Below are 11,912 nucleotides of genomic sequence, written 5' to 3' on the forward strand. Positions count from 1 at the left end.
TGTTCTGTTTTCAGTCCTTATTTTCTCGTTTTTCACAGATTATTATCGACTTTTCTGTTATTTTCCCCAAAAAAAAGTCTGAAAATCAAAATTGATGTTAGTGAAAAAATTGACTGAAAACGCACGAAAATAGAGAAAATAAATCCGGAAAATAAAGTATTTTTTAGATTACTGTAGTTGTCGTTTTGTGACCTTGTTGATTCACCACCCAGTCTTCATCCGCTACTCAGCCGCCATTCGTCCGTTCAGACTGAACAGGTCTCGTTGTTCAAGTTTAGGTTACAATTTGACGGGCTCAATAGGAAAAGTGTCTTTCAACTTTTTGTTTATAAATTCATCAAGAGTAAGAAGTAATCTTTTGTTCATGGTTTTTGCATCTTCATTCACAAACATGCATAGTTATTCGTTTCAGATTCCATACCTTATTTTCTCAAAGATCAGAGGTTGGCAGGCAAGCGCCGACTTGTCAACTGAAACCATTTATCCCAGTTCCTGTAAAAGATATACAAAATCTGTAAACTAATAAAATGTTTTTCATGATATCACCAATTGTTTATCAGTTGAAATCTTTTTGTTATCTAGTTAAAAGAGCGAGATATATCAACTCAAAGTTAGGAGGTCGGCAGCGTAGCTCAGCCGGCAAGCGCCGAAGTGTCAACGAAGTGTTGGAGGCTATTTATCTCGGTTCTTGTGAAAGATATGTCATCTGATAAAATATTTATCATAATATCACCAATTTTTTATTAGTCGACTAATTTTTGATTTCTTGCAGAGGAACTGGGATAATTGAGCTGAAACTTGAGAGTATAGAGGTACTTCAATTCAAATTTGTTTTTTTTCTTCTGAACTTCGATGAATGGATCCGTTTTTCTAGATTTGATGCCTACATTTTCGTTTCTTTTTTTGCTATTTCACAAAAAAGAGAACTCATATAAATTTATAGATCTTTATGTAACCAGAGAAAGGCGACTGAAATTGAAAAACACATAAAATAAAGTTAGTTTAAAAAACGGGATTAGAGAGACTGCGAATTTAGCTAATTGGGGGATTGTTAGTGAATGGAAAATTGAGCAATTGACTTTAAAGTGTTTTGAAAATTAAATTAGAAAAGTACATGAAAATATAAGAGCGCTTTGAGGATCAAATCGGTGGTTTTGGGGGAAATAAACAATATCTTACAAATTTGGGAATTTCGAAAAAGAGATTTTTGAGCCGGAGAGAAAATCGGAAAAGTTGAATTCTAATAAAACTTAGAATCAATACGAAAAAATGGGGAAAACGAGTTCAATAGGAACCTGTAATACGAGGAGAAAATTCGAAACATGTAGCACTTTTTAAAACCAAGAAGTAGAGACTAGAGTCAACAGAGAAAACATGTGAAAGATGGGAGAGTGAGAAGAAGCACCAGATTGAGGGAAAACTTGAGCAAACTTAGCGAAAGAAAAGTGATTTAGGCCTGTGGTTGGGGAGGCGGAGCGACTGCAACAGGAGTCGACGGAGCAGATGGAGGGGGCGGAGCCTGAGGAATTCCATGATTTTGATGTTGCGGTGGCGGTTGTGGCAAATGATGAAGTGGCATCTGATGCATTTGCTGTTGTTGTTGCTGCTGGTGATGCATCTGCATTTGCATCATTTCTTCATGCTGCTGCTGTTGTTGGTGATGCTGCTGCTGCTGCTGCATTTGCATCTGTTGCATATGGTGTTGCTGCATTTGTGGATGCATCTGCATGTGGCCTGGATGTCCTGGATGCCCTTGCATCATCATTTGAGCATTCGGATGTTGTTGTTGTTGTTGCATTTGTTGGTGTTGTTGAAGAGTCATTTGCTGCTGTGGATGAGGTGGTGGTGGCATGGCTTGTGGTCCCGCTGCCTTTGCTTTCGATGTTCGTGGCTTTCGATTCGATTTCGCCTGCAACTGAAAATTATTTTTGTTAGGGGGTTCGGGGTTAGACAAAAGAGAAGAAATTTGGTTAGTAGGTATTATTCTGATACAGAAAATCGGAGCTGCGGAAGAGAAAAACATGTGGGCGTGGCCAACGATTCCCAAACCACCGAATACCAAAAATTTCGATTTTCTTTTCTCGATTACTATTGCTTTTTCACAATATTCCTGTTCAATTGTGGCAGGCTGGCCGTGACCGAGACCACCAGACTTTCTCTTCCACAGCTCCAATTTTTGCGTACCAGCATACCGTAAAACCTGTAATAGAAGGGCCTCTAACTTCGAGCCAATTGTTCTCGATCCCTGTTAAAGATGTAAAAAAGTGGTCAATTGATAAATTGTTCATCATAACTCCAAAACTATTTTATCAGTTGATCCATTTTGATATCATGCACAGGAGACAAGAAAAACTAGCTCAAAATTGTCAGTGTGAGAGCCCTGCTATTACAGGTTTCTCGGTAATATTTCTTAGCAAATTGAAAACTTTCAAGAACTAACCTTCGTCTTGCTCTCCGCCGCTGCCTTGATCTTCTTATCCTTCTCGCTTATCGTTTTGGCGAATTCAGCAATTTTGGCATCGTTCGGATCGTCAGTCAACTCGTTCTTCATCATTTGCGGCTGCATCATTCCCATGGGTGGCTGTTGTTGGGGATGTTGAAGCGGTTGGGGTTGTTGACGACGAGCACCGTTTTGGAATTTCGGCTGAAAAATTTAAAAAATTATTCAAAATCTTCAGATTTCAAAACTGCTCCTTATAAACTGCAAAAATGCTCACCTTTACCTCGTGTCCTCCATTAACCATCCTCATCGGACCTCCTGGACCAGATGGCATCCCATTTGGCTCCATCCGATTTGCTCCATGAAACGCGTGAGCTCTCATATTGTGCTCATGTGACAGATTCCCTGTAACGCAAGGAGCTACGAATGTTAGAAGTCAGCGTTTGCTCTTCGAATGATAAAAACCCCTGATAGGGACTCGACAGAAGAAGATAGACCGAAACAAAATCAGTAACCAACCACTACACATGACCAAAAACTGAATACAAATCACAAAAACGATATATAGATAGTTTGGGGACCAGTTTCATTTTGCATTCTCTTTTCTGACAAGTCCCAATAATGTATACTTACTTCCTCCGGGGCTTGCAGTTGGCAGTTGTGAATTCAGTGAGTGATTGCCACGTGGATCGGTTAGAGCTGCCACTTCAGCACTATTCGGTCGGCCGCGGCCAGCGCGGGCGACACTTTCTACGACTTCCATGATTGAAGCGGCTAGCCTATCGTTTCGATCTGCGTCTTCTCCGTTTGACGTGCTCGGCGCTGCTGGAGGGTTGTCTTGAGAATTTTCCATTGGTTCGATGTCAAGTTCTCCGAGGTCACCAAGGTCTCCAAGATCAGCCACTGGAAAAATATAGAAATTGTTATATGTGTTAGATAAGGATTTCAACTTACATGGCTCCGAACAATTCAGCAACTGATCCACCATCGTCTTCTCTCCCTGGTCACCTGACGCGTTCTGTTGATGCTGTTGACCTGGCGGTGGAGCCGATGGACCCGCCTGCGATGGTCCCGGTTGCTGTGGTACAGATTGCCCTGGTCCAAATGGAGTATGACTACCCGAATAGACACTTGCCGACGAGTCGCTGCGTTGGAATCCATGATTAGGAGTAAACTGTCCCGATTGAGGTGTATTCTGACCTCCTTCTCCAGATGATGTCCCTGGCGGCGGTGCAAACTCTCCGGATAGCCGATGTTGAATTGATGGCGGTGGTGGCTGGTTGGGAGTGTGTTGTTGCGGTTGGGTTGGTGGTTGGTTCGCATCTGGAGGAAGTTGATTCGTGCCTGGAGGATATGGAACTGGGAGTTGGCGTTGCTGGGGTGGCCATTGACCCATTGGTGGCTGCTGCTGTCCCATTGGTTGCGGAGGACCTTGCTGACCTTGTTGCTGCTGTTGTTGTTGGAACATGGCAATCCTTTGCTGCTGCTGCTGGTGCCACATTTGCTGCTGTTGTGGCGTCGGCGGAGGTCCTCCTGGATGGAATCCTGGAGGGAATCCTCCCTGAGGTGGCATTCCTGGAAACTGCTGTCCCGGATATCCCGCTTGCCCTTGATGCATCATCTGTCCTTGTTGTTGCTGATGCTGCATCATTTGCTGTTGCTGCTGTTGACCATAATACGCCTGCATTTGTTGCTGTTGCTGCTGTTGTTGCTGCTCCAACGCCGCCGCTGCAGCTGCCTCTTTCTGCTTCTTCGTGGGACGCTTTTTCTTTTTCGGCGGCTCCGCAATCGGAGCATCCTGTTGTTGCTGTTGAGGAGCCGGTTGCTGTTGTTGGGGTGGAGGACGGAACTGTTGAGGTGGTCCCGGATTGCCAGGATACGATGGTATCCTCTGGATCATCTGGCCTTGAGGTCCATGGAACATCTGTGGTTGGCCCATTCCGAATGGGGGTGGACCCATTGGCCGACCAGGGGTTCCTGGTGGTGCTCCTGGCTGTCCAGGAAAGAACCCTGGCGTTCCTGGAACTGGCGTGGTTGGTGGCTGACCTGGCGGTCCTTGCTGCTGGGCTTGCTGTTGTTGAAGCATCGCTTGATGCTGCTGCTGTTGCATCATCCGCTGTTGGTACTGTGATAGGGCGAATTTAGTTTATAAACTAACATAAAATAATAGGGATACCTGTTGCTGCTGTTGTTGTTGCTGTTGAATCGCTGCCATCTGCTGTACCGTCATTCCTTGCGCATACTGTGGTGGTGGTTGCTGTGGTTGACCACCTTGGTTCGGATTAGAGAGCAAAGTCACGAGAAGCGGACTACTTGAAGCTTGTGCTTGCTGTTGTTGCTGGTGTATCCTTTGTTGTTGTGGATTCATTGGCGGATGTTGTTGTGGATTCATTCCCATTGCGACTTGTTGTTGCTGCTGTTGCTGAGGTGTTAACGGAGGACCAGGCTGACCTTGTGGACCTATCGGACCCATTTGTACAGGTTGAGGAGTCATCTGCTGGGATTGTGGTGTTCCGGGAACCGGTGTTGGGTGTCCACTCGAACTGGATAGCTCCTGTTTGATCTGAGATGCTGACATCGGACCAGAAATTGGTCCTGACAGCGGTCCAGGAGCGAATCCTTCTCTTGCTCTCATTTGGGCGAATTCTTCAGCAGTCATCTGACGCATTCCAGGATGCATTTGATGAGGGTGTGGTTGAACTCCAGGCGGATAATGCGGTGGCATCTGTTGTGGATGCATCGGATGTTGTGGCATCGGTTGTGGAGTCGGCTGAGGTTGCGGTGTGAATTGGGACGGTGGTTCTTGTTTGATTTGGAAATTCGGATGTCCTTGCGCGCCAGGATGATGAGGTGGGAGTAGCTGTTGTGGAATAGCACCCATTGGATGACCGGCATGAGCATGTCCAGGATGAACCGCTTGTGGTAGCATATGCTGAGGAACTTGACAAGGAGGTGGTTGTTGATGAGGAATCATTGGATGACTCAATGAAATCAATTCCCGTGATCGATCCAGAGATGATCCACACGGACTCCTTCTCTCCATTTCGGGAGCAACTGGAATCGGGATAGGAGAACCATCGGGAATTCGAATCGTTTCACCATCGGCGATCTTCAAAGAACTCAGACTTATCCTTCTTAACGTCGACGGCTGGAAGTTGGCTATCCGTTTTAATCGTTGTGCTGCTTTTTGGGGTAATCGAATGGTGTATCGTAGTTTTCGCAGTGGATTACTTGGTGGCGCTGGTGACGACGTCATCGTGACACCGGGAACTCCGGATGAGGTACTCGGAAGGACACCGTCTTGAGTTGGGCCGTTTTCTACTATACTGGGTTCGTCGATGACAGCGGGTGGAGGAGGAGAAGGAGGGTGAGGAGGACAGGATTCTTCTGAAAAAAAAAAGTTATTGGGTTACTGTAGATTTAAAAAACCAAAACTCACCTTCAATTTGAGGTTCAGGTTCTTTCGATGGTCCAGGTTCAGAGCAATGCTCTGGTTCTTCAACTGGCTTCTCTTCCTCTTTTTCCTCCTGTATCCTATCTTCCTCCTTTGGTTCCACGACTGGTTCTGAAAATAGAGAAATATAAGTTTTTTTTTCAGAATTTTTTGAATTTTCAACAGAGCGCAACTGCATCAACGCCTCTATACGGCTAATAGACTTGAAAAGTAGAGTACGAGAAAAAGAGTGAGCGCAGAGAAAACAGAGAAAAACTTGCCAGGCGGGTTCCCCCGTCTATGGAAAAATACATGGGGGTGGAGAGAGATAGTGGATCTGTGAGATTTGAGAAAGCGATGGAATCCAGTAGATCAAAATGAGTTGCAAGTTTATTTAGCGCCGAGAAAAAGATTTTGATGGGAGGGAGATATCATATGTTGATTTATGCATGTCTGTGCTATTTTGATAGCTCCGATTTCAAAAAAATTGGGAATATTCGGATTTCGAAATTCTCGGAATTTAAATAAATCAGATTTTTATGAAGAAATTCCATTTTTCCGTCACAAAAACGACGAGGATAGGTGAAAAATTGATAAGAAGATCTCGAAAACGAAAAAATCCAGTCAGAATTTTCGGAATTCTGTTCCGAACATCCCTAGCAGCGTCGTGCACAAGTTCGGAAAGAAAAGAGAAGAGAGTGTGAGAGACGAAGAGACGGAGAGAAACGGAATTCGGAAAGCGCGTAACGGAAGCACTGATTTCACGACGAATCCAGAAAAGGAAGCGCGAAGAATTAAGCTAACAAGTCGACTGTTTTTTATGAACACTAAATTCATTTATTTAGCGCAACAGGTGACAATTAGAGTGTAACAGTGTAACTAGAAAGCAAGGGAAAATGAGCAAAATGCGCTGGACATCTGTAACCAAAGTCGGAAAAAGGTGATAAATGAAGCTGCGACGAAGAACAAACAGGGTTTCACCAACCGGCGCCCTTCTCCGAGACAAAAATGATGATTTTGGGGCCAGAAAAAAAAACAAAATTCACAGGTTCCCGCTCGGTTTTTTGGTGCAGTTTATTTCGCCACAGATTTTCTATTGGTTACGGCGGAATATTCAAATTTTAAATATTTTTAGAATTTGAAGTTCAGGGATGTTCGGAATGGTCTTTTCTGAAATTTTCGGATCGGAATGTTGAAAATCCCGATTTCAAAAGTTTCAGAATTCCCGAATATTCCGATTTTGAAATGTTCGGAATTCCGCAAATTTTGAAAAATTTGGATTTTAAAGTTGAAATATGATTTTCCCATCAGAAAAATATCAAAAAACGGGTGAAAATTGACAGAAAAAGATTACAAAAACGAACAAAAACATCAAAAGTAATTCCGTTCGAGACCCGACGTCATTTTTTTTGTGTGCGCCTTTAACGTACCGTAGTCCAAAAAATCTTTCAAAAAAGTTTCCGGTTGGAATTTTCGGAATTCCGTTTTGAATATTCATGTTTAAAGGTTTGAAAAAGCGAATAACCGAAAGAGACTTCGGTGATATTATGAGAAACATGTTATCAGTTGACAGATTTTTAATATAGGAAAAGTCAATTGAGCTCAAAGTTACAGGTTTTATGGTAACTGGACTCAATAACAAACAAAAAATTAAGCTCACCTGGACTCCATCGTTCCACTACTGGGTTTTCTTCTTCTTTTTCCTCTTCTTTTTCGATTTTTGAATCTTCTTCTTCCTCAATTTTCGCTTCTTCATCATCATCTCTAACTGTCTCATTTTGAACATCTTCTGAAGGAGGTTCTGGTATCTTCTCCGGAGAATCCTTCACCAGATTCTCTTCTTCTTTCTCTCCTTCACCACCAACAACTCCAGAATTCGAATCCTCCGCCGCGTCGTCTCCAATCGTATCGTCCTCAGCTGATGATTCGAGCGGTGCGAAGGTGTTGGTCGTTGTGGGGGTACTGGCACACGACGTTCCGCCTTCTGAAGTCATCGAAAGTTCAGCAAATGGACTTCTCAACGACTCACCAATTCCAGATGAAGAGGTGGACAGGGAGGAGAGTAGTGCTGTCGCTGACGACGGACGCACTATGTCTCCCACCTTTTCGATGTCTGCAAAATTATCGATTTTTCGAGATTTGGGTTTTATAAGGGGGCTGGATTCTAGGGAAGGGATATGGACTGGTATTGGGGTAGTTTAAACTTCAAAATTTGAAGTGCAAAGGTTTCAATTGATTCATGAAACTTAATTAAATTGGTTGGGATATAAATTAATTAGAAATTATTCATTTCAAAATTTATGAAAATCAGGAGATCATTTGAATTCATAAGCTTTTAAAAATCATCCAGAAAAGACTACTTGTAGTCTTGAAGTCCAAGAAAAAAGTTTGAAAATTAGGAAACTAGATAATTAGGAGACCAATTAAGACTTACTAGACTGAAGCGGGGGTGTGCGTGAGTGCGGAATTGTGGACCACGTTGAGGAAGCCGCAGAAGAAGTAAGTGCTGAGGCAGACGCTGCACCCCGCATCGACCGACACGACCATAAAGCGCCAACTATTTTTTCTGAAATTTTCTGAAAATTGTATAATTAACAAATGATCATTTTGACATAGTTCAACTTTAATTTAAGAGGTAATAGAGGAGAAAATTTCATCCAGAAACTGTAATTCTGGAGAAGAAAAAGAGGAAGAAGACAGTAATCCAGTTTGAATGGGGATGACTATAAGAAGAAATTTTGGTCATTTTTTAAGAGAAAATTGTCTTATCAAAATGAAAATAATCATGAATTTTAAAGGGTGAGAAATTTGAAAAGATTCTGGGTCAAAAACGATGAAAAACCACCGTACTACTGGGCGCCAAAACTAGATACTGTGCGCCGCAAGGAAGTGCACGAAAATCGATAAGTGGGCGGAGTCGGGATGTAGAAATTGGAGAATGGGCGTTAAAATAGAAGTAAGTGGGACCTCGTCATGTCTGAAGTTATGAAATCTGAAAATCAGAAGGCGTGGTCAAATGACGCCATCTCCAGAAGTTCACTGCCCGGCGGCACCAAAAGAACGGCGGACACTCACAGTCGTAATGCAGCCGCGACGCGCCTTGTCCGCGTCGCGGTCGTCGAATTGAGTCTCTCTGCCCCGATTACTCAGTTATGTGTGCATTCGCGCTCCATTGAACCTGTTTGAGTGGGGAGTGTGTTTGCGGTCTCGCATACAGTAGGTCTGGAGAATAATGTGTTGTTCTGTGTCTGGTTTAAAGTTGCTTCTTTCAAGTGGTAAACAGATTTTATTGAGCACAGATTATAGACAAATTGACAACAGATATAAATATCAGCAGGTAAAAATAGAACTTGTTTGAAACTCCGAAAAAAAAAACAATTCAGAAAAAATCCATCTGGAGAAGTTAAACCTGAAAATCTAGTTAAAAACCTGAAATCCCAGAAAAACGTGGTTCATTGAATCTGAAGTACTATGATAAAAGGATTTAAAAAAAAGTAAAATTGAAAGAAAGATCCTGAGGGATTACTGTAGCAGATACTAAAATATTACTGTACAAAATCTGTATCAAAAATAAATATTCAAAAATAGACGAATAAATATCAGGAGAATAAATAAAACTAAAATTCACAAATTTTTAGTTATAGAATTTCCGGAATAAGGCATTTCGAAATCTGATTTTGAAACACCAAACATGGGAAAAAGAGAACTTTGAATTCCAAAAAAATGCCCTGGTCCCCTGGCGCCAGTTTGTCTTCATCTATAATTCTGAACTTTTCTAAAACCCTTTTTATCATCTTCTTCTTCTTCTTCTTCTTCTTCTTCTTCTTCTTCTTCTTCTTCTTCTTCTTCTTCTTCTCCCACGCACACACACTGAAAACAAGTGTTACCGTATACCGTCTGGCGGTCTCAACTAGACTTTCGTGTCTGCGCCCTCTCTGATCATTGAAAAACCTATAGAAATCCTAAATTTCCGACCGCTTTTTTGCTTTTTTGTTTAAAAATTCAAGTTTTTAGAGTTTTTTGCTGAAATTAATTAAATTTTTGTAGATTTACACTAAAAACTTTGTTGGGGAGGTTTCGATTCCAGGAGGAATAAAGTCGAAGATTTTAGAAATTTGTTCATTCATTGGGTGACCTGGTTTTTCGTTCAAATTGACTTTTTTGAGAATTTCAAAGTTCTAAATAATAAAATAAGGCATTGTCTGTGTTTTAAACTTAAATTTGGTATCAAAAAGTAACAGCTATACACCGTAAACCCTCTATGACTTTCCTAATAGTTAACTTTGAGCCAATATATCTCAATTATTCTAAAAGATATAAAAAATGTGTTAACTGACAAAATGTTTTTGATATTATGATAACCATCTTGTTAGTTGATCACTTTTTGATATCTTTCACAGGAACCGTGATAAATGCCCTCAAAGTTGACAAATCGGCGGTTGCAGGCTGACCTACGCGGTCGGCTGCAGACGTCTCAAGTTTGAGTCTTTATATCTTGGCCCTTTCAAGAGATATCAAAAATTTGTCAACTAATAAAATATTTTTCATATTGTGATAAACATTTAATCAGTTGACAACTTTTTGATATCTTTCACAAGAAACGAATTATAGGTGCTCAAAGTGGACGGTCGTCCTATTAACATTAATTTCTCAGCTGAAATAATCCTTTTTCTTGTACTTTTTACTTATTTTTAAAGGTGTACTGTATTCTAAGTTATTCGAATTTTGCAGCCATGAAGTACTTGGGAGCTTATCTCCTCGCCAACCTCGGTGGAAACGCCTCCCCATCAGCCCAAGATGTCCTCAAGGTCCTCGGTGAGTTGTTTGCCTTTTTCAAATTTTCAAAAAACCAATTATGTATTTGAAAATTACTAGAACATATAGTTTCGAGTGTTTCGGGTTGATCTGGTATCAAATGACCTGGAATTTCCATCCTGAATATAGTTTCGGTGTGAATTTTGAATCAAATAAAGTCAAAGTTCTCAAGATTCGAAAAAATATTTCTAGCAAATACATAATTTTCAGAGGCCGGAGGTCTTGACTGCGACATGGAGAACGCCAACTCCATCGTCAACGCTCTCAAGGGAAAAACCGTCGCTGAGGTGATCGCCGAAGGAAAGGTCAAGCTCAGCTCGGTCCCATCAGGCGGATCCGCCCCAGCCGCCGCTGCTCCACCCGGAGGAGCTGCCGCACCAAAAGGTAAGGGACTTATTTTTTAAAAATCTAATTAATTTTTCAATTCTTTGCAGCCGAAGAGAAGAAGAAGGAGGAGCCAAAGGAGGAATCCGATGACGATATGGGCTTCGGTCTCTTCGACTAAACTCGTTGTTAAAATTGTTATTTGTCATTTAATGAATGACTTGACTTTTATTGGTTTTTTGTTGAATACATAATTACGGAAAATACAGTAATTTAGAAAATTGGTCAAGATCCGAGATTGTGTTTTAAAAAAAGAAAATTGCAAAAAACAATTTTTGAATTGAAAAAAAAATCTGAAAACGATGAAACCGAAAGTTGGATTACGGTAGTTACAGATTCAAAAGTGGTTTAAAAATATTCAAAAGTATTCAAAAGTGGTTTAAAAATGAGAAAACTACGATAATGTTCTGAAACATTTGTCTAATTCTAAATTTGAAACTAATTGTAAGAAAATTCCTGTAACTACGATATTCTCTAAAAAAGAACATCGTATATCGTAAATGCTTTAATAGAAGCCTATCCTCTGCACGAGCTTTTTCAGCTCAATTATCTCGGTTCCTTTGAAAGATCAAAAAGTTATCAACTGATGAAATATATATTGAATATTTTATCAGTTCACGCTTTCCCATAGAACATTTCCGAAATCACTTGGGTTCAAGCGAGAGGGTCAGAAAGCGCGCCCCAGTAAATTTTTCAAAAATTCTCAATTCGCTGCCGAACTTCGTTGGCTGAGTATCACAGTTTTAAACGATGAGCAAAAATACGCGCGTTGCCACCCGTTGATTTTTAAGAAATAGATCATGATCTAGTTCAAACCCGCGTTCATTTTAAAATTATTAA

General features: G+C 41.3%; 2 protein-coding genes across 2 annotated transcripts; one reads left to right on the plus strand and one right to left on the minus strand.

Annotated features, from left to right (window-relative positions):
- Positions 1-1,450: 1,450 nt before the first annotated feature.
- Positions 1,451-8,404, minus strand: Cbr-pqn-20 (the record flags this gene model as incomplete). Its single annotated transcript, XM_045241128.1, has 8 exons — positions 1,451-1,915; positions 2,441-2,644; positions 2,718-2,845; positions 3,074-4,565; positions 4,599-5,827; positions 5,880-6,096; positions 7,553-7,986; positions 8,308-8,404. 8 exons carry the CDS (start codon positions 8,402-8,404, stop codon positions 1,451-1,453), a joined length of 4,266 nt encoding a protein of 1,421 aa, XP_045094964.1.
- Positions 8,405-10,606: 2,202 nt separating this feature from the next.
- CBG12770 lies at positions 10,607-11,193 on the plus strand (the record flags this gene model as incomplete). Its single annotated transcript, XM_002640204.1, has 3 exons — positions 10,607-10,688; positions 10,899-11,072; positions 11,123-11,193. 3 exons carry the CDS (start codon positions 10,607-10,609, stop codon positions 11,191-11,193), a joined length of 327 nt encoding a protein of 108 aa, XP_002640250.1.
- Between the last annotated feature and the right edge of the window lie 719 nt (positions 11,194-11,912).

This window comes from Caenorhabditis briggsae (assembly GCF_000004555.2).
Source record: "Caenorhabditis briggsae complete genome, chrI, whole genome shotgun sequence".
NCBI lineage: Eukaryota > Metazoa > Nematoda > Chromadorea > Rhabditida > Rhabditidae > Caenorhabditis > Caenorhabditis briggsae.